General features: G+C 49.9%; 8 protein-coding genes, 2 non-coding genes and 1 pseudogene across 11 annotated transcripts; 6 read left to right on the top strand and 5 right to left on the bottom strand.

Annotated features, from left to right (window-relative positions):
- Window positions 1-2: 2 nt before the first annotated feature.
- On the bottom strand, window positions 3-2,016 carry LOC9646959 (pentatricopeptide repeat-containing protein At1g62720). The gene has a single exon (XM_002980973.2). It carries the CDS (start codon window positions 1,993-1,995, stop codon window positions 76-78), a length of 1,920 nt encoding a protein of 639 aa, XP_002981019.2. The 5' UTR covers window positions 1,996-2,016; the 3' UTR covers window positions 3-75.
- A 37-nt stretch (window positions 2,017-2,053) lies between these two features.
- LOC9646958 (bifunctional monothiol glutaredoxin-S16, chloroplastic) lies at window positions 2,054-3,072 on the top strand. The gene is made up of 2 exons (XM_002981116.2): window positions 2,054-2,431; window positions 2,489-3,072. Exons 1-2 carry the CDS (start codon window positions 2,060-2,062, stop codon window positions 2,996-2,998), a joined length of 882 nt encoding a protein of 293 aa, XP_002981162.2. The 5' UTR covers window positions 2,054-2,059; the 3' UTR covers window positions 2,999-3,072.
- A 24-nt stretch (window positions 3,073-3,096) lies between these two features.
- LOC9646957 lies at window positions 3,097-4,357 on the top strand. Of its 2 annotated transcripts, none has more exons than XM_024685982.1 (8): window positions 3,097-3,198; window positions 3,261-3,392; window positions 3,443-3,529; window positions 3,586-3,727; window positions 3,805-3,885; window positions 3,935-4,011; window positions 4,078-4,171; window positions 4,230-4,357. In XM_024685982.1, exons 1-8 carry the CDS (start codon window positions 3,178-3,180, stop codon window positions 4,271-4,273), a joined length of 678 nt encoding a protein of 225 aa, XP_024541750.1. In that variant the 5' UTR covers window positions 3,097-3,177; the 3' UTR covers window positions 4,274-4,357. The 2 variants fall into 2 exon arrangements, with proteins under 2 accessions (XP_024541750.1, XP_002981161.1); XM_002981115.2 differs by having other exon boundaries at window positions 3,802-3,885.
- A 20-nt stretch (window positions 4,358-4,377) lies between these two features.
- Window positions 4,378-7,040, top strand: LOC9657935 (cell division cycle 5-like protein). The gene is made up of 4 exons (XM_002981114.2): window positions 4,378-4,628; window positions 4,691-6,337; window positions 6,392-6,664; window positions 6,719-7,040. The coding sequence occupies exons 1-4, from the start codon at window positions 4,452-4,454 to the stop codon at window positions 6,989-6,991; spliced, it is 2,370 nt and encodes a 789-aa protein (XP_002981160.1). The 5' UTR covers window positions 4,378-4,451; the 3' UTR covers window positions 6,992-7,040.
- A 532-nt stretch (window positions 7,041-7,572) lies between these two features.
- Window positions 7,573-8,619, top strand: LOC112350219. Its single transcript, XM_024686045.1, has one exon. It carries the CDS (start codon window positions 7,573-7,575, stop codon window positions 8,617-8,619), a length of 1,047 nt encoding a protein of 348 aa, XP_024541813.1.
- A 3,863-nt stretch (window positions 8,620-12,482) lies between these two features.
- On the top strand, window positions 12,483-17,990 carry LOC9658354 (annotated as a pseudogene).
- TRNAG-CCC lies at window positions 16,312-16,382 on the top strand. The gene has a single exon. It is a non-coding gene; the product is annotated as a tRNA-Gly (tRNA).
- Window positions 17,991-18,970: 980 nt separating the features above from the next.
- LOC112350218 (pentatricopeptide repeat-containing protein At4g02750-like) lies at window positions 18,971-20,431 on the bottom strand. Its single transcript, XM_024686043.1, has one exon. The coding sequence runs from the start codon at window positions 20,429-20,431 to the stop codon at window positions 18,971-18,973; it is 1,461 nt and encodes a 486-aa protein (XP_024541811.1).
- Window positions 20,432-20,495: 64 nt separating this feature from the next.
- On the bottom strand, window positions 20,496-20,566 carry TRNAG-CCC. The gene has a single exon. It is a non-coding gene; the product is annotated as a tRNA-Gly (tRNA).
- A 324-nt stretch (window positions 20,567-20,890) lies between these two features.
- On the bottom strand, window positions 20,891-21,937 carry LOC112350217. Its single transcript, XM_024686042.1, has one exon. The coding sequence runs from the start codon at window positions 21,935-21,937 to the stop codon at window positions 20,891-20,893; it is 1,047 nt and encodes a 348-aa protein (XP_024541810.1).
- Window positions 21,938-26,041: 4,104 nt separating this feature from the next.
- Window positions 26,042-26,653, bottom strand: LOC112350216 (mycophenolic acid synthesis protein B-like). Its single transcript, XM_024686041.1, has one exon. The coding sequence runs from the start codon at window positions 26,651-26,653 to the stop codon at window positions 26,042-26,044; it is 612 nt and encodes a 203-aa protein (XP_024541809.1).
- Between the last annotated feature and the right edge of the window lie 638 nt (window positions 26,654-27,291).

Below are 27,291 nucleotides of genomic sequence, written 5' to 3'. Positions count from 1 at the left end.
GATCCATCAAATTAGGGCTCTTCACATAAACCCTAGAGAATATTCTCCGGCCACGTGGTATATTTAAATCTTCGTCTAACTGTGAAAGCTTTGTTCTTCTCGCGAGCGTTGGAATGCCAGAGTTCTTAGCGATCGATCGGCAATGTAGCCCCTCTCTCCCATCTCCCGGTAGAGCCTGTGAGCCTCGTCCATCCTGTTTGCTCCAAACAAGCCCCGGATCAAAGCGTTGTAAGTGACGTTGTCCGGGACGCAGCCTCGCTCCACGGATTGCTGGAAGAACTCGTGCGCCTCGTTGATCTTGCCCACCTTGCACAGCCCATCGATGAAAGTACTGTAGATCATCGTGTTTGGCGAGAATCCCTTCTCCTCCATCGCCCGGAAGAGCTGCAGCGCCTTGTCCACCTCGTTGGCCTTGAAGAAGCCCATGATGAGCGCGTTGTAAGTCTGGAGCGTTGGAATGCATCCCTTGTCCACCATCCCTGCCGTGACTTCGAGCGCTTCCTCCACCTTGGAAGCCCGGCAAAGACCCTCGATGAGGACGTTGTAGATCCCGGCGTCGAGCTGGGCTTTCTCGCCCTCTAGAACTTCCTTGAACAGAACTTTGGCCTCGGTGATCCTCCCGGCCATGCAGCAGCCATAGATGAGAGACGCGTAAGTGTTCTCGTCCGGGACATGGCCGCGAGATCGCATCGACGAGTGGATGTCGTAAGCGAGGTAGGATCTTCCGCCGTTGCAAAGGCAGCGCAGGAGCAAACCATACGTGCTGGCGCTCGGACCGTAGCCTCGTTGGATCATCTCCACGAACAATCTGTAAGCTCCGTCCAGTTTTCTCGTCCGGCAGTGCGCGGCCAGGAGCGAAGTGTAGACGTCCACGTTTGGGACGATTTCCTTCTCCACCATGATGTCGAACACCTTCATCGCATCGTCGGCCCGGTTGTGCTTGCAGAGGACGCTGATGAGCGCCGTGTAAGTCATCCCGTCGGGGACGCTCTTCTTTATCATCTCTCCCACAACCTCGGAGGCCTCGCGAGTTTTTCCGGTCTTGATGAGGCAGTCGAGCATCGTCTTGTAAGCCAGGACGTGAGGGAGGGAGCCATCGCCGACGGCTATGTCCGAGAACTTGAATCCTCCATCGAAGTCTCCTGAGCACATGAGAGCCTTGAGGATGGCGTTGTAGGCCAGCATCCCCACGGCAACACCATTGCTCTCGAGCTCCTGGAAGAGCTCGCAAACTTCGCCAACTCTCTTCATCTCGCAAAACTTGTCCACCAAGAGCCCGCAAGTCACCACGTCTGGATCGTAGCCTTCGCCCACCATCGTGCTCAGCATCGCCCGAGCTTGATCCACGCTGCTCAGCTTGGTCAATCCTCTCACCAAGAGATTGTAGCTATCCCGGTCTGGAACAACACCATCTTCTAGCATCTGCGAGTAGATATTCTCGAGAGCCACGCTCTTGCTCACCACCATCGAAGCCAGCATCGAGTTGTAGTTGTAGAGGCTGTGCTTGAAGCCATCCTGCTCTCGGCACCACTGGAAAAACTCTAGCGCGGCCTCACACCTCTTTGTTCTCTTGAGCACTGGACCGACGAGGATGGGCGACAGTGAAGCACCGTCGAGAAATCTCACAGTTTCCACGACGCCATTTCGATCGAGGGACGATGCAATGGCCTCTGCCTGGGCTGTGAGATCAAGCTCCTGTGATTCGTCCTCTTCCACCGCTGGAGCTCCCAGTGGAGCTTCCACTTGGCTCCTGGCATCGAATTGGAAAAATCCTTGATCCTGTGCTTCATCCACTGGCTTCTTCCGGCGGACCTTTGTCGCGGCTGGAACCAGTAGCTTCGTCCTGGTCGTGGATTTCGCGATCGACCGGGTAGTACTGTCCCATCCAATCGAGAACCGGACGTTGAGAGGCGATCGCGGGAGGCGTACCTGGTAGAATGCGGCCGATTCCGCGACGCTACAAACCCTAGCAGCGTCTCCACAACGCGCTGCCATAGCGAGCTATCCAAATGCCCATCAAAATATTTTGTTAGGGTTCTTGAGCTAGAGAAGAGCCAAAATGGCGGCCGGCTCGATCGGTTTCCTCTCGCATTGCATCCCAGGCATCGTCTCTCCGGTACCTCGGCGCAGCGCGCACAGCATTGGCGAGAAACAGGTTCTTGGCTTGAGATTTAGCGCTAGTGCCGGAATTCGCAGCAAGAATCCGAGGAGAATCGCTAGAAATATCGTGTGTAGCAGCGTTAGAAAGCTTTCGGAGGTAGAGAGCTCGAGCATCGTTCCGGAAGAGCTTAGCAAGATCCCTGCCGCGCAAGGAGTCTATGCGATCTATGACAAGCAAGGCGAGCTCCAGTTCGTAGGGATGTCTAGGAGGATTTCTACGAGCGTCCAGGGCCATGCCAGGGATTTGCCAGAGCTCTGTGGCGCTGTCAAGGTAATGCTTCATCCATTCTTTGTAAATCTTTCTTCATTGTTTATCGTCCTTCTTTAGGTGGCTGTGGTGGAGAGCGCGAATAGAGAAGAACTTAAGCAGGCATGGCAAGCTTGGGTGGAAGAGCACATCAAAGCTACTGGCAGTGTTCCCAGTGGAAACTCTCCCGGGAACACCACCTGGACTGCAAAGAAGAAAGCCAAGAACGATCTAAAGATGAAGCCATCGCGGGACAAGGAGCTGACCATCACGCTCGAGGAGCTCATCGGCATCGTCGTCAAGACCCACAACGTCGTCGCCTTCATCAAAGGCTCCAGGACCGCTCCACAGTGTGGCTTCTCTCACCGGGTGCTCACCATCCTCGAGCAGCAAGGCGTGGACTTTGAGACAGTGAACGTTTTGGACGAAGAACACAACTCTGGTGTGAGAGAAGCCATCAAGTCTTACAGCCAGTGGCCGACGATCCCGCAAGTCTTCGTCAAGGGTGAATTTGTTGGTGGAGCTGACGTGATGAGCGAACTGGCCGAAAGTGGAGAGATTTCCAAGCTCTTTGCTCCACTAAAGAAGTGATGAGACGAGCAGTCCACAGGTAGCTCACTTTTTACAACCAAGCAAAGCAAGCTCGAGATGGACCCTCGGATGGATTCCACGTGTCAGGGGCTGTTCATCGCAGTCGACAAAACACCAAAGGAAAGTTTGATCTATGCTCTCCAGCTCGAGCCATAGCGGAAGAACAACACAAGGGAGCTATGGAGACGCCGAATTTTTTGGTATGTGTGAGGATCTCTTGTTGGTTTTTGGTGGGTTTCTTAAGATTGAGACTTTCTCGCAGGCTAAGTGTCCGGTTCTCATGTTCGAGGCAGCGCAAGGAAGTGTTTCGTGGCACTCTAGAGCTCTGATAGGAGAGCTACACATGAGGGTGCTTGAGAACGCGTTTGTGCGGCTTCAGCTGCGTGATCTCCTGGTAAGAATAGTTTTTGTTCTTGAATTTTTATGACTTCTCTCTGTTGTCAGGACGGTCAGCTCTTGTTTGAGTACACCGTGCGTGATCCCCAAGTGTTTAGTACCTTGTCGCAACAATTCTTTGTACTCCGTCACGAGGTTTGTTCGTTCTACTCAGTTTGGTATGTTAATGCTTGATTCGTGGCGCTTGCTAGAATGGCAGTCACAAGGGGTTTGGTTTCAGCAATCGCAAAGCCGCGCAGGAAACGCAAGCTAGAATTCAGAGGGCTATCAACGATCTAGCCACAAAAATCACTTCCTCCTCCTGCAGCCAAGCTCAAAATGCTGCCGTTCCAAGTAAGCGGCATCCTCACTGACAATGTTTGGTTGGTCGAGTCTCATAAATGTTCTTTTCGTTTCTCCCGTGGCAGAAGTTCTTATGTCATTACACCAAGAACGACGCAAGAGGCAAAGGCTCAAGTTCAAGGGATTGCGAAGATTGCGACACTTGTTTGGTACGTGCTTCAACTTGTCACTGTTCCAACTTACTGACACATCTCGCAGAAAGAAGTGATATCGAGATCGGCTATCCCACAGATGTCAAGCACATTGCTCACATTGGATGGGATACTACTCACTCTGTAAGTGAATAGATTTCTTCTTTCTCGTTTTTTTCTCTGACGAGCTTCGAGCTTGATCATGGATAGATGGACTGCTCGCGGCCACCGAATTTCACAGCCACCGCATTTAACAGTGATAGTGTGGATGTGTGCGTCGCTGGATCATGGATTTCTTCCTCTGGTAAAGTTTCCTTGAGAGTTTTCCTGTCACATTTTGCTTCCTCCTTTTCTTTCTCCAGGTTCCAAATCTCCTCCAGATCCTCCATCATATTTTGTGGACTAAAGCTTCGCGAAGATTCTTACTTAGTTATTCGTACACAATGTCGTACAGATTATTCTGGTATATCCATGACAAGATTTTTTTGTGTTTAGGGTTTAGAGTTTCTAGGGTTACCGGGCGCTCTCCCTCTAGCGGCGCTCGTCACTCCACTCCTGCTGCTGGCTAGGCGCCTTCCGCCAAGATGAGGATCATGATCAAAGGCGGGGTGTGGAAGAACACGGAGGATGAGATCCTCAAAGCCGCGGTGATGAAATATGGCAAGAATCAGTGGGCTAGAATCTCCTCTCTACTCGTCAGGAAGTCCGCCAAGCAGTGCAAGGCTCGCTGGTACGAGTGGCTGGATCCATCGATCAAGAAGGTGAGTCGAATCCCTCTTCCCTGGATTTCTTTTTTTCTCACGGATCTGCCTTTCCCTGCCAGACGGAATGGACCCGCGAGGAAGACGAGAAGCTCCTTCACCTCGCCAAGCTCATGCCAACGCAATGGAGAACGATCGCTCCCATCGTTGGGAGAACTCCTGCTCAGTGTCTCGAAAGGTATGAGAAGCTGCTCGATGCGGCGTGCTACAAGGACGAGAGCTACGAGCCGGCTGATGATCCTCGCAAGCTCCGGCCGGGTGAGATCGATCCCAATCCAGAGTCCAAGCCCGCTAGGCCCGATCCAGTCGACATGGACGAGGACGAAAAGGAGATGCTTTCCGAGGCAAGGGCGAGGCTGGCAAACACTCGCGGTAAGAAGGCGAAGAGGAAAGCCAGGGAGAAGCAGCTGGAGGAGGCAAGGAGGCTGGCGGCGCTACAAAAGAGGAGAGAGCTCAAAGCGGCCGGCATTGGGTCTCGTCTCCGCAAGAGGAAGTTCAAAGGCATCGACTACAATGAGGAGATTCCTTTCGAGAAGAGACCCCCTCCGGGCTTTTACGACGTCTCCAACGAAGAGAGGTCTGTAGCGCAGCCGCGTTTCCCGACCAACATCGAAGAGCTGGAAGGGAGGAGGCGGTCGGACATCGAGGCGCAGCTTCGCAAGCAGGACGCTGCTCGGAACAAGATCGCTCAGAGGCAGGACGCTCCATCGGCAATCATGCAAATTAGCAAGCTCAACGATCCGGAGGCTGTGAGGAAGAGGACCAAGTTGATGCTACCGGCGCTGCAGATTTCCGACAGGGAGCTCGAGGAGATTGTCAAGATGAGCTCCTCGGCGGACAATCTACCTGGAGAGGACGAAGGGAGCAGCGCTACTCGAGCACTTGTCGCCAACTACAATCAGACTCCTCGAGCAGGGATGACTCCGGCGAGGACTCCTCAGAGAACTCCGGGTGGAAAAGGCGACGCCATCATGATGGAGGCGGAGAATCTTCTCAGGCTGAGGGAGACGCAAACTCCTCTCTTTGGTGGTGAGAACCCGGAGCTTCATCCGTCCGACTTTTCGGGGGTGACGCCGAAGAAACGGGAGGTCCAGACTCCAAATGTGATTGCTACACCTCTCACGACGCCGGGAGGAGTAGGATCGACTCCTCGAATCGGAAGTACTCCCAGGGAGACGTCTTTTGCAATGACACCCAAGGGAACACCGATACGGGACGAGTTCCACATCAACGAGGGATTGGAACTCGCAGCTGACAATCCCAAGGCCGAGAAGTTGAGGCAGGCAGAAGCGAGAAGGAACCTGCAGGCGTCGCTCAAGGGATTGCCTAACGCGAAGAACTTGTACCAGATTAGCGTTCTCGGCGTTCCTACGGAGCAAGAAGAAGCCGACGAGGAGATGGAGGCCGACATGGCTGACGTGATTGCAAATGCTCAAGCCGAAGAGGACGCTCGAGAAGCTGCTGTCCTCCGGAAGAGGAGTAAAGTCTTGCAGCGAGGATTGCCAAGGCCACCGCCAGCAACGGTGGAGCTGATAAGGAACACTATCCCTCGGCACGCGGAAGCGGGTGATCCAAAGGCGCTTATCCAGAAGGAGCTAGTCGCCTTGTTGGAGCACGACAACGCGAAATACCCCATGTCGGACAAGTCTGGCAAGTCTCCGCCTGTGATACCCGAGCTGGAGGACTTGGACGAACAAGAGTTGAAGGAGGTATGCGTGTTTTACTTGCGATGGTTACTTCGTTCTTACACTCCCTTGGCACAGGCTGCGCGGGAAATAGAAGAGGAAATCACGCTCGTGAGGGCTTCTCTCGGTCACGAAGGCGCTGACTACACTGCTGTCCGAGATGCTTTAGCTGATGACTTGACTTACTTCCCTCAGAAGAACGTCTACGAGCGTGCGACTCTCGCAAGCACAGCCGAGCGGCTGACCGCGGCACAATACGAGTTTGAGGCCGTGAAGAAGCACATAGATGGTCACACGAAGAAGGCTCTAAAGCTGGAGCAAAAGATCTCTGTCCTAACCGGAGGCTACAAGGTACGTTACGTGGTGTTCGTTCTTGCGAGCCTCTCTAACTTGATTGACTTCCAGACGAGGGGCGATGGGCTGTGGCAGCAGATCGAGGCGGCTTTCAAGGAGGCGGAGACGCTGGGCACGGAGCTGCAGTGCTATCGATCGCTGCACCAGCAAGAGCAGCTTATCGCTCCCCGCCGGATCGAGGCGTTCCAAGAGGAGGTGAAGAGGCAGAGCGAGAAGGAGAGCGTCCTCCAGATGAGATACGAGCGGCGCTTGTCTTGCAGGAACGATCTGAGGCGACTGGTTGCCGAGCACGATGCTCGAGTTAAATCTGATCCAACAGTGTAAATATTTGTAATGGTTTAAATGTCTAGCGATTGTACCAGCATCTTCGGTTCCTAAGTCTCTTTGGTTCACAGCTCGTTTCTTTGAATCCATGGTCCAACAGTCTAACAATGAATTTTATTCTGGTAAACATCCAGGAATCTCGGTTTTCCTCACATGGTGTTTGTGGCACCCCTGTAGAATGTGCGGAGCATGAAATATGAGGTAATCAGCTTAATAAAGTTGGAAGGAACCTTCGTTCTACTGAAATGATATGGTGTTAAATGCATGCAAGACGCGATGTTAACATCGGAACCTTCGTTCCACTGATTGATATGGTGCTAAACAAAACTGACAAGGAAAAGATCAACTTAATGGGACAAGAAAGACTGTTTACGGATCGTTTACTTTGGGACCGCGTAGGCTGTTCATGAAACATGGTAGAAATGAAAAACGTGAAAGATCTCTGTTGGATCAGTGGCTCAACTCTCACTGGTATAAAACCATCTTCTCTCCCTCTATCATTCATTCATTAGAAGAGAAAGCAGCATTACTACAGAAACTCTCTCGGCTCCATCACCAAATACTTTTGCAAAATTTGATCCATGGCAGCCATGTTGCTCTTGTTCGTGATCATGGTGACAGCCGCAGCGCTATGGAAGATGGTGTGTATCCGCAAGAGAGAAGAGAGGGCACGATTTCTAGCGTCGCTCCACCCCGTGAGAGACGCCCGCAAGATCTTGTGGTACATGTACTCCGTGGAATTCCCCTTCCTGTCGCAAAAGGCGCTCGAGTTTGGCACCATCCGCACGCTCGGCATCCCCGGGATCACAAATCTGCTCTTCAAGACCAAGTACGGCCTCAAGGATCCCCAGAAGCGCGCCGCCGAGACCAACATTCTGGTGAGCGAGATGATCCACCACCACGTCGACAGCGATCGCGGCTCTTACGCGGTGAGGAGATTGAATGGAATCCACAGCAAGTTCAAGATCCCAAACGACCAATTCGCATACGTCCTCTCCCTCAACGTGATCAGTCCCATTGATTTCTCCGAGAGGTTTGGATTCCGCAAGTGGACCGACAACGAGAAGCAGGCCGCCTATGTTGTGTGGCACGACGTGGGCGTGAGGATGGGCATCACAAACATCCCGGACAGCATCCCTGAGATGCGACAATACATTCGCGACTACGAGGCCAAGAACGCCATCTTCACGGACAAGAACAAGAGCATCATCCAGGATCTCAAGCATCTGGTGCTGGACGCGTTTCCTCGCCCCTTGCAGCCCCTGGTGGAGACTGGGATCTGCGCACTCATCGATCCCACAATCAGGAGCGCAGTGGGATTGGAAAAGCCGCCCGTGATTGTGGAGTGGATCATCTTGGGTGCGTTCAAGCTCCTGGCTGGGAGCTGCGTGTCCGTGTTTATGCCTCCCACACGTGTAGGGGATGCCAAGGGCAGCATTGAGGTGGACTGGTGTCCCAATCCTGCTGCCAATCCGGAAGAGTACCGGCAGCTCAACGTGAATGTGTATCGGCCACCGGCATTTGAGAAAGGATACAAGTTGGCAGAGCTGGGAGCGCTGAAATCGGGCAAGCTTGGACCATACTACGATGGAGGATTGCGCTGCCCCTTCCAGCAAATGCATGCATAATACAATCGTCACTACAAGACTAATAAACTTCCGCCAACCTCAACGTCTCACTCCCACAAATAGTGCTTGTTTTGTGTTTTTGTAAATTGGTAGAGGCGCCGGGCCGCGATCAGATCTGCGCGTTTCGCATCCTGTCGCCAATTTGGAGGGAATGCGCCTCGCAGCGATCGATCTAGAACAAGGCGTCACTCGCTAAGGCTGTTGCGGCAATGGTACGTTTGCTGCGATTGATTGGATTCCATCGCTTCCTGCTGGTCGGATTGACGGATTTCGAGGGGTGGAAGCTGTAGCTAGCAGATCCACGACTGGGAAAATTTCGAGCTGGTTGCGTGCTTGGATTAGCATTGGCTGCAAACGGCTAGAGCACCTTAACAGGCGAGCCACTGTCCGTTAAGAGCATGATAGTAGAAGAGCAACTTGATGTCTTTCTTTCCACAGGTGCCAAGTACAGAAATTTGAGGCAGCGAACTTGTCAAAAAACAGATAATTGCTGCAGGTGAATTCTCTGACTCTAGCCAAAAGTGTCAACCACGTCTATGTGTTCAACCAATATCAGGTTGCCACAAAATTGAGATAAGAACTTCATCAAATCTCGCACTCAATTTTGGAGGTCTTCACGGTTGAACCTTATTTGTAGGAATGTCGGGCCTCTCCTCTTTTCCATCCAAAGAATCACTGCTGTGAAACTGAGGTTCTCTCCCTCTCTAGGCTGATCGTGAGCCTGGAGCAGCAAAGATGAGCTTTCATAACTTTCCAGTCCCCATCACCAATGTATCCCCATTGCCTAGCCAGTGCGCTATTCACCTTATATCCATTTTCATAGTGGATCAAACTAAATTGTTTCAGTTAAACCGCCAGATTTTCTCTCAGCTCCTTAACATCCTCACTGCTCGGTTAGAACATGCTCTTATGGTACAGCCTAATGAGGATAAGAAGATTACGTAGATCTCGTACAATCTGATAATTGCCATCTACTTCCTCAACCGATGCAAAAGCCATGCCACATAGAGCCATATCGATTGTATCAGATCTTCGTCTTAAACTCGTTGAGTTGCAGTGCAGCATCCATTGTTTCAATACATACAGCACACTGCTTTCTACTATTTAATGCTGCTTCAGCTTCTATAATGGTCCTTGTAACCTTGTGTATGTCTGGTGCAGAAAGCTGAACAGCAACATAAGCTAGACTTGGTGCTATTTTGTCTGACCAAGTATCCTTGACCTTGTATGCTACCCATGATCAGCTTGAATGGGACCGCAAAGCATACGAGGCAAGCACGAGTTGTAGCACGGGCCAGTTCAAAGAATATCACATAGCACATCAATTCATAGCCTTCCAGCATCTTAGCCAGTATTGCACCATGTGTTCGTGGTTATGCACATCCTCCAAGGGCGTTCCTTCCATTAGAACATGAAAGAACTGTAGCAAGTCATGGAACCACTCCCACTGGAAAATCTTGCTTGCCATTGTTTCCATGTGGTGACAAGTTCGACTGCGATGTCTATACGAGCAAGGAACCCTGGAGAGCACTGCATACTAAGATACAGCAATATGATAACGGAGCACACTAGAGTCTCCGGTCCAGCTGGATGATTGATTAGAAGATTGATGATCGTATAGTACGCTAAAAATATCAGCAAACCCATACCTTCTACCCAGAGAAAAGTATACTGACTATCGAAGTGTTTCATGTGCTGAGCTAAGTTGCTTCCAAAGAACATCTTGTCAACCTGGAACATATGTTCAGCTTGTTCATGGTCTGCTCGCTGGTTTTTCCTTGTTTCTCCATATCCTCATTGCTCCTAGCTATACTTACAAATATTGCAGACAGTAGAAGGATCCATAAGTCAAGTAAGAGATGAGATCGAGGCAGCCACATGTACATGAGGGACTCCCAAAACCGAGAACAGAGCCGACAACAGCTTGTCCTACTCAGCTACTTGGTTTCGTTCTTGCATCCACAAAAACGGATTGTAAGAGCCGCTAAGTAGCTGAGTAGGACAAGCTGTTGTCGGCTCTGTTCGCGTTTGAGACCACTTAAGGCAAGGAGCCCTGCTGCCTCAGTCAAGCCCGTAGTGAGGAGGTATCTCCTTGCAAAATTTTGAAGAAGTAGACCGGGACCTAAAGAGAAGACTCCCAACTGCAGATTGAAGTACCTTGCTAGCATTGTGCATATCAATGTCGTGCATCCCGCGACTATAAACTTATCCCCAAAACTCCCACTGAAACTCTGTTGTATGTTGAAGAAGATGAAAGATATGTCATAGACTTTATCTCCCAGGATGATCAATCCAATGATAAGTAGCAGTACGACCACTGAGACAATACGGCTTAAGATCCTAGCCAACCAATGGGTAAAGCTAGATCCAGTAAGCACTGGGAAGGAAATTATGAAAAATGCAGGGTTAGACCTCAATTCAGCCTCATTGTGAAGAGCCAAATCGCCAGATTTGAGGGAGTGACTGGAAAAAGAGTGAGATAACAGATACAGGAGAGGCTACAATCGTTCTGCTGGAGAAAGCCAAATTGCCCCCTCTCCATCATACGATATGATACGATTACCATATACTATATCGATCTCGTCCTTAGCCATTTTTGCACTGCATTTGGAATGGAGGTCAACCTCTCCAAAACGAAGCTTAAGGTATTTGGACACTGCCTGCTTTTACCCTTGGACTCTTACAAATACCTGGGCTTGGAATTAACCCCTGGAAAGCGGGTTGCAGACCACATCGAAGCAGCTCGCAGGGCATACCATTCTTTTCAATCCGATTGCCATGCCCCATTGGAGTGTGAAGAGGCATTTCTTCCTCACAAAAGTATAGCACAACACTAGTGACACAGCTCCGGGCATGAATGAGTGGGATGGAGTAAGAGTTGACCAGTTTATTCGGACTAAATTGCACTCTGACGACATCTCCTACCCCGTCATCCTGCTTGAGTCTGGATTATAGCCATTAGAACTTCTTGCATGGAAGTGCGTCATTGTATACATAAAAAACGAAAAAAAAACACTCCATGCCGGCTATAGACGATTCTATCAGCTTAATGTATGAACGATTTGGCACAAGCACTCCAAAAATGGCTTCAAGACAAGACAGTTAGAGCAGTGAAATATGAGATTTATCACTGACTGATGATCTTCTAGGGAGAGATCCACTTATCGAGTACCACCATGCTCTGCAATCCCAAAACATACCGGTCCACGATGTGATCTCAACCAACGCGATGCTGACAGCATATGGTCAAGCAGGAGAGCTGCCGAGATGGGATGCCCAAGCGAAATCTAGTTTCATGGAGCGCCATGGTGGCAGCCTATGAATCAAGCTTTGTGGTGAAGGAGGCCAAGCAAATCTTTGATGAGATACAGCAGCACATTCTCGAGAGCTTCAGCGCACTGCTTGATGCGTAAGCAGGAGTGCTAGAGATTCTTTGTGGGAATGCCCGATCGCAACGTCCTCCCTTGGACGTCCATGCTCTTGCTCACGCTCATGCAAAGTGGCAACTTTTATCTATCACACTTTAAAATCTTTCAGACGCATGCCAGATCATGACATCATCTCGGGATCGTGGGCTTGTCACACCGGGAGCTTTGATCGAGCCCTGACTACGTTTGACAATATCAGGATGGAGATTCTCCCGGTTTGTAGCCATGCAGGAAAGATGGAAGCTGGCCGAGTTTTCTTTCGATCAATGCTGCAAGACTTTGGTGTGACCAAGATCACCAAGCAGCACTACAGTTGAGCTGGAAACCTGAGCTACGCCGAAGATCTCATTGACAATGGAAGAACGGCCGCCAAGCGAGATTGGCATTCTTGAAAATCTTTAGGGTTTAGAGGATTAGGGTTAGCTTATTTGCGCGATGAGGATCATGATCAAAGGTTGGAAGAACACAGAGGATGAGATCCTCAAGGTCGCGGCGATGAAATATGCCAAGAATCAGTGGCCTAGAATCTCGTCCCTGCTCCCCAGGAAGTCGGCCAAGCAGTGCAAGGCGCGATGGTACGAGTGGCTGGATCTATCTATCAAGAAGGTAAATCGACTTCCTCTTCCTTGCTTCTTTTCTCATGGATTTGCATTTTGCCTGCCAGACGGAATGGACCTGCGAGGAAGACGAGAAGCTCCTTCACCTCGCCAAGCTCATGCTGACGCAGTGGAGAACGATCGCTCCCATTGTGGGGAGACCTCCTGCTCAGTGTCTCGAAAGGTATGAGAAGCTGCTCGATTACAAGGACGAGAGCTACGAGCCGGCTGATGATCCAGATCGATCCGAATCCAGAATCCAAGCCGGCTAGGCCCGATCCAGTCGACATGGATGAGGACGAAAAGGAGATGCTTTCCGAGGCAAGGCAAACACCCGGGGTAAGAAGAGAAGGCAAGGAGGCTGGCGGCGCTACAAAAGAGGAGAGAGCTCAAAGCGGCCGGCATTGGGTCTCATCTCCGCAAGAGGAAGTTCAAAGGCATCGACTACAATGAGGAGATTCCTTTCGAGAAGAGACCACCTCCGAGCTTTTACGACGTCTCCAATGAAGAGAGGTCTGTAGCTTCCCGACCAACATCGAAGAGCTGGAAGGGAGGAAGCGGTCGGACATCGAGACGCAGCTTCGCAAGCAGGACGCTGCTCGTAACAAGATCGCCCAGAGTGCTCCATCGTCGATCATGCAAATCAGCAAGCTCAACGATCCGGAGGCTGTGAGGAAGAGGACCAAGTTGATGCTACCGGCGCCGCAGATTTCCGACAGGGAGCTCGAGAAGGTTGTCAAGATGAGCTCCTCGCGGACAATCTACCTGGAGAGGACGAAGGGAGCACCGCTACTTGTTGCCAACTGTAACCAGACTCCTCGAGCCCGGATGACTCCAGCGAGGACACTCCGGGTGGAAAAGGCGACGCCATTATGATGGAGGCGGAGAACAGGCTGAGGGAGACGCAAACTCCTCTCTTTGGTGGTGAGAACCCGGAGCTTCATCCGTCCGACTTTTCGGGGGTGGCGCCGAAGAAGCGGGAGGTTCCAGACTCCAAATGTGATTGCTACACCTCTCACAACGCCGGGAGGAGTAGGATCGACTCCTCGAATCGGAAGTACTCCCAGGGAGACGTCTTTTGCAATGACAGGACGAGTTCCACATCAACGAGGGATTGGAACTCGCAGCCGACAATCCCAAGGCCGAGAAGTTGAGGCAGGCAGAAGCGAGAAGGAACCTGCAGGCGTCGCTCAAGGGATTGCCTAACGCGAAGAACTTGTACCAGATTACCGTTCTCGGCGTTCCTACGGCGCAAGAAGAAGCCGACGAGGAGATGGAGGCTGACATGGCTGACGTGATTGCAAATGCTCAAGCCGAAGAGGACGCTCAAGAAGCTGCTGCTCTCCACAGGAGGAGTGAAGTCTTGCAGCGACGATTGCCAAGCCACCGCCAGCAACGGTGGAGCTGATAAGGAACACTATCCCTCGGCACGCGGAAGCAGATGATCCAAAGACGCTTATCCAGAAGGAGCTAGTCGCCTTGTTGGAGCACGACAACGCGAAATACCCCATGTCGGACAGGTCTGGCAAGTCTCCGCCTGTGATACCCGAGCTGGAGGACTTGGACGAACAAGAGTTGAAGGAGGTATCGAGGCATTCCAGGAGGAGGTGAAGAGGCAGAGCGACAAGGAGAGAGTCCTCCAGATGAGATACGAGCGACGCTTGTCTTGCAGGAACGATCTGAGAGGACTGGTTGCTGAGGACGATGCTGGAGTTGGATCTGATCCAACTGTGTAAATATTTGTAATGGTTTAAATGTCTAGCGATTGTACCAGCATCTTCGGTTCCTAAGTCTCTTTGGTTCACAGCTCGTTTCTTTGAATCAATGGTCCAACAGTGTAACAATGAATTTTATTCTGGTAAACATCCAGGAATCTCGGTTTTCCTCACATGGTGTTTGTGGCACCCCTGTAGAATGTGCGGAGCATAAAGTATGAGGTAATCAGCTTAATAAAGTTGGAAGGAACCTTCGTTCCACTGAAATGATATGGTGTTAAATGCATGCAAGCCGCGATGTTAACATCGGAACCTTCGTTCCACTGATTGATATGGTGCTAAACAAAACTGACAAGGAAAAGATCAACTTAATGGGACAACAAAGACTGTTTACGGATCGTTTACTTTGGGACCGCGTAGGCTGTTCATGAAACATGGTAGAAATGAAAAACGTGAAAGATCTCTGTTGGATCAGTGGCTCAACTCTCACTGGTATAAAACCATCTTCTCTCCCTCTATCATTCATTCATTAGAAGAGAAAGCAGCATTACTACAGAAACTCTCTCGGCTCCATCACCAAATACTTTTGCAAAATTTGATCCATGGCAGCCATGTTGCTCTTGTTCGTGATCATGGTGACAGCAGCAGCGCTATGGAAGATGGTGTGTATCCGCAAGAGAGAAGAGAGGGCACGATTTCTAGCGTCGCTCCACCCCGTGAGAGACGCCCGCAAGATCTTGTGGTACATGTACTCCGTGGAATTCCCCTTCCTGTCGCAAAAGGCGCTCGAGTTTGGCACCATCCGCACGCTCGGCATCCCCGGGATCACAAATCTGCTCTTCAAGACCAAGTACGGCCTCAAGGATCCCCAGAAGCGCGCCGCCGAGACCAACATTCTGGTGAGCGAGATGATCCACCACCACGTCGACAGCGATCGCGGCTCGTACGCGGTGAGGAGATTGAATGGAATCCACAGCAAGTTCAAGATCCCAAACGACCAATTCGCATACGTCCTGTCCCTCAACGTGATCAGTCCCATTGATTTCTCCGAGAGGTTTGGATTCCGCAAGTGGACCGACAACGAGAAGCAGGCCGCCTATGTTGTGTGGCACGACGTGGGCGTGAGGATGGGCATCACAAACATCCCGGACAGCATCCCTGAGATGTGACAATACATTCGCGACTACGAGGCCAAGAACGCCATCTTCACGGACAAGAACAAGAGCATCATCCAGGATCTCAAGCATCTGGTGCTGGACGCGTTTCCTCGCCCCTTGCAGCCCCTGGTGGAGACGGGGATCTGCGCACTCATCGATCCCACAATCAGGAGCGCAGTGGGATTGGAAAAGCCGCCCGTGATTGTGGAGTGGATCATCTTGGGTGCGTTCAAGCTCCTGGCTGGGAGCTGCGTGTCCGTGTTTATGCCTCCCAGACGTGTAGGGGATGCCAAGGGCAGCATTGAGGTGGACTGGTGTCCCAATCCTGCTGCCAATCCGGAAGAGTACCGGCAGCTCAACGTGAATGTGTATCGGCCACCGGCATTTGAGAAAGGATACAAGTTGGCAGAGCTGGGAGCGCTGAAATCGGGCAAGCTTGGACCATACTACGATGGAGGATTGCGCTGCCCCTTCCAGCAAATGCATGCATAATACAATCGTCACTACAAGACTAATAAACTTCCGCCAACCTCAACGTCTCACTCCCACAAATAGTGTTTTGTGCTTTTGTAAAATGGGCTTAAACATTACTGAATAAACAATTTCTTTATACTCACCTCTATACTACAACGTTAGTAATATTTTGCAATTAAGATAGATCCCTGTAATCAAAGAAAGTCCTGTGTTACGAGATTATCAAGTAGCAGCATTTCCTTGTGCCCTGGATCATAAGACCATTTTATCATCATCACCACATAAAATAGAGATGGTGTAATTGAGTTGTTTTTATCGTGAAGCGCAGCTGGTGTAGTGGTATCATAGTACCCTCCCACGGTACTGACCGGGGTTCGATTCCCCGGCTGCGCAGGTCCTTTCGCAGTTATGCAATTGTTTTTGCACGATTAGATGCTGTGAAGTAAGAATGTCGTCCAGGGAGGTGTTCCTGGCGGGGATTCACAGGGGAGATTTATTCGGCGCCAAACTTGCGTTTGATTTCCTGCCAGAGAGGCATTTGATTTGCTGGAGCTCGCTCCTTGCAGCGTATGCCAAACGCGGGCATCTGGAGGAGGCAAAGATTTTGGTAGATGGGATGCCAGAGCGGGATCTTGTCTCTGCGAGGACTATGGTCAATATCTTATCGGAAAGTGTTCTTGTTAGCGAGTCTAAGATTTTGTTTGATAAGATGGAGCAGCGAAATGTTGTATCGTGGACAGCCATGCTCACAGCATTTGCGAAGAACGGGCATTTGTGTCAGGCGAAAGAGATCTTTGATACGATGCCCGAGAGGAACTTGGTCTCTCAATGCGATGCTAGCGGCGTATGTCCAGCAAGGAAGATCTGTCGAGGCCAAAGAGTTTTTTGACTCGATGCTCATGAAAGATTTGGTGTCGGCCAACACGATGCTCTCAGGGCTCGATCTAGGCGACGCGGTGGAGCTATTTGAATCCATGGAGTACATCGATATCGTCTCTTGCAATGCGATCCGGAGATGGAGGCTGACATGGCTGACGTGATTGCAAATGCTCAAGCCGCTCTCCATAAGAGGAGTAAAGTCTTGCACCGAGGATTGCCAAGGCCACCTGGAGCTGATAAGGAACACTATCCCTCGGCACGTGGAAGCGGATGATCCAAAGACGCTTATCCAGAAGGAGCTGGTCCCCTTGTTGGAGCACGACAACGCGAAATACCCCATGACGGACAAGTCTGGCAAGCCTCCGCCTGTAGCTGGAGAACTTGGACGAACAAGAGTTGAAGGAGGTATGCGTGTTTTACTTGCGATGGTTTCGTCGTTCTTGCACTCCCTTGGGACAGGCTGCGCGGGAAATAGAAGAGGAAATCACCCTCGTGAGAGCCTCTCTCGGTACTACACGGTTGTCCGGGATGCTTTAGCCGATGACATGACTTACTTCCCCCAGAAGAGCGGCTACGAGCGTGCGAGCCTCGCAAGCACAGCCGAGCGGCTGGCGGCGGCACAATACGAGTTTGAGGCCGTGAGGAAGCTCATAGATGGTCACACGAAGAAGGCTCTAAAGCTGGAGCAAAAGATCTCTGTTCTAGCCGGCTACAAGGTATGAAACATTCTTGCGAGTCTCTCTAACTTGGTTCATTTCCAGAGGAGGGGTGACAGGCTGTGGAAGTAGATCGAGGCGGCTTTCAGGGAGGCTGAGTCGCTGGGCACGGAGCTGCAGTGCTATCGATCGGTTCACCAGCAAGAAGAGCTTATCGCTCCTCGCGGAATTGAGGCGTTCCAGGAGGAGGTGAAGAGGCAGCGGGACAAGGAGAGTGTCCTCCAGATGAGATACGAGCGAATCTGAGAGGACTGCCGAGCACGATGGATCAGAGTTTAAACAGAAGCAGGTGGCACAAAGGTTATTAAGCTAACATTCTTCCTGTTTAGCTCAATCGTGTTGCTACTAACTTATCCTGGCATTCATTTCTTTGCCCGCAAGTTCCTCGGCTTCTTCAAGCGGAACAAAGCAATCAAGTATACTTAAATATACATTAGTGTTAGTGTGGTAAGCATGGGATTGATTGGTTATCCATCCTTCAGCGTCTGCTGCAAGGGTTATTTTGCTGTGGTACGCAGTCTCTGTAGCAAGAGCAGTAAGAATTTCATCAGTATCAAAGAGCAGTTCAAGCTGTAGGAGAATAGTGAGGTAACAAGGCATGAAGGATTGTTAAAAAGATAAAAACAGGAATTAGGAAGAGAGAGTAGAGCATTTGCAAAGTTTGCAGAGGACATTGTGTTTTTGTAGTCATCAGAATTTATGCATGAACAAAGCAAAAGACCATCCACAAGCACAACCAGTTCTAACTGCTACCACCCATCAGATTTACCATACGAACCCACCAATAGAGTCATTGGCTCGATGGCAGATGCAGAGCAGGATGATGCAGAGCAGGATGATGCACAGCGCACTGCCACAAATCATCTCTATGTTCTCCTCAGCCATACACAAGCTACATAGCTGCATATCTGCCCAAAAAGATAGCCACCTTGGAAAAATCTACCACCACCTTTTTCACACTCCAACTCCACCAAAACTTACATCTTCTTCATAGCCCCAAAAATTATGTTAAAGAGATTGGCAGAAAACACATAAGCAAACAAACTCCAGACTGAACTGCCACCAAGCTTTAGAGCACAAGTAGCTTTGAGAGACAATGCCCATACACAAGCTAGTGGAAAGAAAATTGCCACAAGCCCCAAAACAAAATGTCTACTGTTCCAACTTTTAATCTCGTCCTTGACTTGCCTCATCTCCTTGAGGTAGAGAGCACCGCATCTAGCACGGATTCTGACTTATCACGATTCAATTTGACATTTGCTCATTAATTCTGCGGTGTGTAAGTCATGTGTTCAACAAAGCGGAAAACATGGACAGAGATTAGTGACAAAAAAGGGTACTCTGGTTCGGATTAGGGCTATAGAAAGTCTTCTTTTCCCTTTTTATCTAGCGTTCGCAAAGATTAGCCGCAACCACGTATGATGTAGCATGGCTAGGATTCAGCTCCAAGACTCGCTTGGCGGCAGTTCGTCCATGGCCAACGCTGGGATTAGCCTTGCAAGCAGCGAGAAAGCATCTCCAATCCAAAATGTCGGGATCAAATGGCATGTTGGCGATGAGATCTTCGGCATAGCTCAAGTTTCCAGCTCGTCCCAGGAGATCCAGCATGCAACTATAGAGCTGCTTGGTGATCTTGGTCACACCAAAGTCTTGCCGCATCGATCGAAAGCAAACTTGGCCAGCTTCCATCTTTCCTGCATGGCTGCAAACAGCGAGCACCGCAAGGAAGCAAGCCTCGTCCGGGAGAATCTCCACCTTGAGAGCGTCAAAAGCGGCCAAGGCTCGATCAAAGCTCCCGGTGCGAGCGAGTGCCACGATCATCCATGTCCACGAGACGATGTCACGATCTGGCATGCGTTGGAAGATCGAATATGATAAATCGAAGTTGCCGCTTTGAGCGTGAGCAATGAGCATGGACGTCCACGAGACGACGTTGCGCTCGGGCATTCCCACAAAGAATCTCGAGCACTCCTCGAGATGTCCCTTCTGAGCGTACGCATCGAGCAGTGCGTTGGAGCTCTCGAGACTGTGCTGCGGCATCTTATCGAAGATCTGCTTGGCCTCCTCCACCGCAAAGCTTGATCCATAAGCTGCCACCATGGAGCTCCACGAAACTAGATTTCGCTCGGGCATCGCATCGAAAATCTCTCGACACTTCGTCATCTCTCCTGCTCGACCATATACCGTGAGCATTGCGGTGGCCGAGATCACGTTGTGAACCGGCATGCTTTGGAAGATCTTTTCGGCTTGATCGATCGCGGAGCACCGCGTGTAAGTGGAGAGGATCGCGTTGCAAGAGACGATATCGATGTACTCCATGGATTCAAATAGCTCCACCGCATCACCTAGATCGAGCCCCGAGAGCATCGTGTTGGCCGACACCAAATCTTTCATGAGCATCGAGTCAAAAAACTCTTTGGCCTCGACAGATCTTCCTTGCTGGACATACGCCGCTAGCATCGCATTGAGAGACACCAAGTTCCTCTCGGGCATCGTATCAAAGATCTCTTTCGCCTGACACAAATGCCCGTTCTTCGCAAATGCTGTGAGCATGGCTGTCCACGATACAACATTTCGCTGCTCCATCTCATCAAACAAAATCTTAGATTCGCTAACAAGACCGCTTTCCGATAAGATATTTACCATAGTCGTCGCAGAGACAAGATCCCACTCTGGCATCCCATCTACCAAAATCTTTGCCTCCTCCAGATGCCCGCGTTTGGCATACGCTGCAAGGAGCAAGCTCCAGCAAATCAAATGCTTCTCTGGCAGGAAATCAAACGCAAGTTTGGCGCCCAATAGGTCTCCCCTGTGAATCTCCGCCAGGAATACCTCCCTGGACGACATTCTTACACTACTCCCTTCACAGCATCTAACCGTGCAAAAACAACTGCATAACTGCGAAAGGAGCTGCGCAGCCGGGGAATCGAACCCCGGTCAGTACCGTGGGAGGGTACTATGATACCACTACACCAGCTGCGCTTCACGATACAATCAAATCCATTACACCGTCTCTATTTTATGTGGTGATGATAATCAAACTAGATAAAATAGTCTTATGATCCAGGGCACAAGGAAATGCTGCTACTTGATAATCTCGTGACACAGGACTTTTTTTGATTACAGGGATATATCTTAATTCCAAAATATTATTAACGTTGTAGTATAGAGTTGAGTATGTCCACCTGTCATAGCTGAAGAAATTGTTTATTCAGTAATGTTTAAGCCAGCACAAAACAAGCACTATTTGTGGGAGTGAGACGTTGAGGTTGGCGGAAGTTTATTAGTCTTGTAGTGACGATTGTATTATGCATGCATTTGCTGGAAGGGGCAGCGCAATCCTCCATCGTAGTATGGTCCAAGCTTGCCCGATTTCAGCGCTCCCAGCTCCGCCAACTTGTATCCTTTCTCAAATGCCGGTGGCCGATACACATTCACGTTGAGCTGCCGGTACTCTTCCGGATTGGCAGCAGGATTGGGACACCAGTCCACCTCAATGCTGCCCTTGGCATCCCCTACACGTCTGGGAGGCATAAACACGGACACGCAGCTCCCAGCCAGGAGCTTGAATGCACCCAAGATGATCCACTCCACAATCACGGGCGGCTTTTCCAATCCTACTGCGCTCCTGATTGTGGGATCGATGAGTGCGCAGATCCCAGTCTCCACCAGGGGCTGCAAGGGGCGAGGAAACGCGTCCAGCACCAGATGCTTGAGATCCTGGATGATGCTCTTGTTCTTGTCCGTGAAGATGGCGTTCTTGGCCTCGTAGTCGCGAATGTATTGTCGCATCTCAGGGATGCTGTCCGGGATGTTTGTGATGCCCATCCTCACGCCCACGTCGTGCCACACAACATAGGCGGCCTGCTTCTCGTTGTCGGTCCACTTGCGGAATCCAAACCTCTCGGAGAAATCAATGGGGCTGATCACGTTGAGAGAGAGGACGTATGCGAATTGGTCGTTTGGGATCCTGAACTTGCTGTGGATTCCATTCAATCTCCTCACTGCGTAAGAGCCGCGATCGCTGTCGACGTGGTGGTGGATCATCTCGCTCACCAGAATGTTGGTCTCGGCGGCGCGCTTCTGGGGATCCTTGAGGCCGTACTTGGTCTTGAAGAGCAGATTTGTGATCCCGGGGATGCCGAGCGTGCGGATGGTGCCAAACTCGAGCGCCTTTTGCGACAGGAAGGGGAATTCCACGGAGTACATGTACCACAAGATCTTTCGGGCGTCTCTCACGGGGTGGAGCGACGCTAGAAATCGTGCCCTCTCTTCTCTCTTGCGGATACACACCATCTTCCATAGCGCTGCGGCTGTCACCATGATCACGACCAAGAGCAACATGGATGCCATAGATCAAAATTTGCAAAAGTATTTGGTGATGGATCCGATCGATCTTAGAGAGGGAGAGAGTTTCTGTAGTAATGCTACTTTCTCTTCTAATGAATGAATGATAGAGGGAGAGAAGATGGTTTTATACCAGTGAGAGTTGAGCCACTGATCCAACAGAGATCTTTCACGTTTTTCATTTCTACCATGTTTCATGAACAGCCTACGCGGTCCCAAAGTAAACGATCCGTAAACAGTCTTTCTTGTCCCATTAAGTTGATCTTTTCCTTGTAGCACAATATCAATCAGTGGAATGAAGGTTCCGACATTAACATCACGTCTTGCATGCAATTTCTTACCACGAACATCGAGACTTAGTCTCTTTAATTTGTTTAACACCATATCATTTCACTAGAACGAAGGTTCCTTCCAACTTTCTTAAACTGATTACCTCATATTTTATGCTACGCAAATTCTACAGACAAACACCATGTGAGGAAAACTGAGATTCCTGATGTTTACCAGAATAAAGTTCATTGTTGGACTGTTGGACCATTGGTTTAAAGAAAAGAGTTGTGAACTGGAAGGGCTAGCTTTGTAAAAACAAGTCTTTCCAGTTAAACCAAAGAGAATTAAATCAAAGTGGAATCAAAGATGCACAATCGCTAGACATTTAAACCATTACAAATATTTACACAGTTGGATCAGATCCAACTCGAGCATCATGCTCGGCAACCAGTCGCCTCAGATCATTCCCGCAAAACAAGCGCCGCTCGTATCTCATCTGGAGGAAGCTCTCCTTGTCGCTCACCTCCTCCTGGAGCGCCTCGATCCGGCGGGGAGCGATAAGCTGCTCTTGCTGGTGTAGCGATCGATAGCACTGCAGCTCCGTGCCCAGCGTCTCCGCCTCCTTGAAAGCCGCCTCGATCTGCTGCCACAGCCCGTCGCCCCTCGTCTGGAAGTCAATCAAGTTAGAGAGGCTCCCAAGAAAGAACACGACGTAACGTACCTTGTAGCCTCCGGTTAGAACAGAGATCTTTTGCTCCAGCTTCAGAGCCTTCTTCGTGTGACCATCTATGTGCTTCTTCGCGGCCTCAAACTCGTATTGTGCCGCGGCCAGCCTCTCGGCTGTGCTTGCGAGAGTCGCACGCTCGTAGCCGTTCTTCTGAGGGAAGTAAGTCATGTCATCAGCTAAAGCATCCCGGACAGCAGTGTAGTCAGCGCCTTCCTGACCGAGAGAAGCCCTCACGAGGGTGATTTCCTGTTCTATTTCCCACGCAGCCTGTGCCAAGGGAGTGTAAGAACGAAGCAACCATCGCAAGTAAAACACACATACATATCTTTGGCATGACATATCTTTCATCTTCTTCAGCATACAACAGAGTTTCAGTGGGAGTTTTGGGGATAAGTTTATAGTCGCAGGATGCACGACATTGATATGCACAATGCTAGCAAGGTACTTCAATCTGCAGTTGGGAGTCTTCTCTTTAGGTCCTGGTCTACTTCTTCAAAATATTGCAAGGAGATACCTCCTCACTGCTACGGGTTTGACTGAGGCAGCAGGGCTCCTTGCCTTAAGTGGTCTCAAACGCGAACAGAGCCGACAACAGCTTGTCCTACTCAGCTACTTAGCGGCTCTTACAATCCGTTTTTGTGGATGTAAGAACGAAACCAAGTCACAAATGCTACGTCTCCGTTCTCGGTTCTGGGAGTACCTCATGTACATGTGGTTGCCTCGATGTCATCTCTTACTTGACTTATGGATCCTTCTAACATCTGCAATATTTGTAAGTATAGCTAGGAGAAATGAAGTGTTTAGGATATGGAGAAACAAGGAAAATCCACAGCGAGCAGACCATGAACAAGCTGAACATATGTTCCAGGTGGTCGACAAGATGTTATTCGGAAGCAACTTACAGCGTCAGGCTCTTGGGGTTTTCCAGTACATGAAATACTTCGATAGTCAGTATACTTTTCTCTGGGTAGAAGGTACGGGTTTGCTAGCGTACTATACGATCATCAATCTTCTAATCAATCATCCAGTTAGTGTACTCAATTATCATATTGCTGTATCTTAGTGTGCAGTGCTCTCCAGATTTCCTTGCTCGTATAGACATCGCAGTCGAGCTTGGACATGGATTCCTTTCTCCGAAAGATGCCCTTCGTGGGCAAATGCGTGAATTGACGTAAAAACCCTGTTCTTGCGGATGACTGGCCACAATGTGAATTGATATCTTGACGCGATCGATCTCTTCTCTGCGCTTCCAGCGATCGCGATCGATTCCAGCAACACCTCCGGATGCTCCAATTAGCTGTCTTTTAAGGTATCTTTAAACTCTTGGCATCTACTTAGCAATCAGTACACATTTCATGGCAAGCAAGATTTTCCAGTGGGAGTGGTTCCATGACTTACTACAGTTTTTTCACGTTCTAATGGAAGGAACGCCCTTGGAGGATGTGCATAACCACGAACACATGGTGCAATACTGGCTAAGATGCTGGAAGGCTATGAATTGATGTGCTATGTGATATTCTTTGAACTGGCCCGTGCTACAACTCGTGCTTGCCTCGTATGCTTTGCGGTCCCATTCAAGCTGATCATGGGTAGCATACAAGGTCAAGGATACTTGGTCAGACAAAATAGCACCAAGTCTAGCTTATGTTGCTGTTCAGCTTTCTGCACCAGACATACACAAGGTTACAAGGACCATTATAGAAGCTGAAGCAGCATTAAATAGTAGAAAGCAGTGTGCTGTATGTATTGAAACAATGGATGCTGCACTGCAACTCAACGAGTTTAAGACGAAGATCTGATACAATCGATATGGCTCTATGTGGCATGGCTTTTGCATCGGTTGAGGAAGTAGATGGCAATTATCAGATTGTACGAGATCTACGTAATCTTCTTATCCTCATTAGGCTGTACCATAAGAGCATGTTCTAACCGAGCAGTGAGGATGTTAAGGAGCTGAGAGAAAATCTGGCGGTTTAACTGAAACAATTTAGTTTGATCCACTATGAAAATGGATATAAGGTGAATAGCGCACTGGCTAGGCAATGGGGATACATTGGTGATGGGGACTGGAAAGTTATGAAAGCTCATCTTTGCTGCTCCAGGCTCACGATCAGCCTAGAGAGGGAGAGAACCTCAGTTTCACAGCAGTGATTCTTTGGATGGAAAAGAGGAGAGGCCCGACATTCCTACAAATAAGGTTCAACCGTGAAGACCTCCAAAATTGAGTGCGAGATTTGATGAAGTTCTTATCTCAATTTTGTGGCAACCTGATATTGGTTGAACACATAGACGTGGTTGACACTTTTGGCTAGAGTCAGAGAATTCACCTGCAGCAATTATCTGTTTTTTGACAAGTTCGCTGCCTCAAATTTCTGTACTTGGCACCTGTGGAAAGAAAGACATCAAGTTGCTCTTCTACTATCATGCTCTTAACGGACAGTGGCTCGCCTGTTAAGGTGCTCTAGCCGTTTGCAGCCAATGCTAATCCAAGCACGCAACCAGCTCGAAATTTTCCCAGTCGTGGATCTGCTAGCTACAGCTTCCACCCCTCGAAATCCGTCAATCCGACCAGCAGGAAGCGATGGAATCCAATCAATCGCAGCAAACGTACCATTGCCGCAACAGCCTTAGCGAGTGACGCCTTGTTCTAGATCGATCGCTGCGAGGCGCATTCCCTCCAAATTGGCGACAGGATGCGAAACGCGCAGATCTGATCGCGGCCCGGCGCCTCTACCAATTTACAAAAACACAAAACAAGCACTATTTGTGGGAGTGAGACGTTGAGGTTGGCGGAAGTTTATTAGTCTTGTAGTGACGATTGTATTATGCATGCATTTGCTGGAAGGGGCAGCGCAATCCTCCATCGTAGTATGGTCCAAGCTTGCCCGATTTCAGCGCTCCCAGCTCTGCCAACTTGTATCCTTTCTCAAATGCCGGTGGCCGATACACATTCACGTTGAGCTGCCGGTACTCTTCCGGATTGGCAGCAGGATTGGGACACCAGTCCACCTCAATGCTGCCCTTGGCATCCCCTACACGTGTGGGAGGCATAAACACGGACACGCAGCTCCCAGCCAGGAGCTTGAACGCACCCAAGATGATCCACTCCACAATCACGGGCGGCTTTTCCAATCCCACTGCGCTCCTGATTGTGGGATCGATGAGTGCGCAGATCCCAGTTCCACCAGGGGCTGCAAGGGGCGAGGAAACGCGTCCAGCACCAGATGCTTGAGATCCTGGATGATGCTCTTGTTCTTGTCCGTGAAGATGGCGTTCTTGGCCTCGTAGTCGCGAATGTATTGTCGCATCTCAGGGATGCTGTCCGGGATGTTTGTGATGCCCATCCTCACGCCCACGTCGTGCCACACAACATAGGCGGCCTGCTTCTCGTTGTCGGTCCACTTGCGGAATCCAAACCTCTCGGAGAAATCAATGGGGCTGATCACGTTGAGAGAGAGGACGTATGCGAATTGGTCGTTTGGGATCCTGAACTTGCTGTGGATTCCATTCAATCTCCTCACTGCGTACGAGCCGCGATCGCTGTCGACGTGGTGATGGATCATCTCGCTCACCAGAATGTTGGTCTCGGCGGCGCGCTTCTGGGGATCCTTGAGGCCGTACTTGGTCTTGAAGAGCAGATTTGTGATCCCAGGGATGCCGAGCGTGCGGATGGTGCCAAACTCGAGCGCCTTTTGCGACAGGAAGGGGAATTCCACTGAGTACATGTATCACAAGATCTTGCGGGCGTCTCTCACGGGGTGGAGCGACGCTAGAAATCGTGCCCTCTCTTCTCTCTTGCGGATACACACCATCTTCCATAGCGCTGCGGCTGCCACCATGATCATGAACAAGAACAACATGGCTGCCATAGATCAAATTTGCAAAAGTTTTTGGTGATGGAGCCGATCGATCTTAGAGAGGGAGAGAGTTTCTGTAGTAATGCTGCTTTCTCTTCTAATGAGTGAATGATATGGTTTTATACCAGTGAGAGTTGAGCCACTGATCCAACAGAGATCTTTCACGTTTTTCATTTCTACCATGTTTCATGAACAGCCTATGCAGTCCTAAAGTAAACGATCCGTAAACAGTCTTTCTTGTCCCATTAAGTTAATCTTTTCCTTGTCACCTTTGTTTAGCACCGTATCAATCAGTGGAACGAAGGTTCCGACATTAACATCACTCCTTGCATGCATTTAACACCATATCATTTCAGTAGAACGAAGGTTGCTTCCAACACATATTTTATGCCATGTGCGGAAAACGGAGATTCCTTGTTTAACGGATAAAGTTCATTGTAAGACCATTGAGAGGAAAACCGAGATTCCTGGATGTTTACCAGAATAAAATTCATTGTTACACTGTT

This window comes from Selaginella moellendorffii, unplaced genomic scaffold, assembly GCF_000143415.4.
Source record: "Selaginella moellendorffii unplaced genomic scaffold, v1.0 SELMOscaffold_47, whole genome shotgun sequence".
NCBI lineage: Eukaryota > Viridiplantae > Streptophyta > Lycopodiopsida > Selaginellales > Selaginellaceae > Selaginella > Selaginella moellendorffii.
Note: the sequence above shows the minus strand (reverse complement) of the source record. Positions and strands in the feature narration are given on the sequence as shown.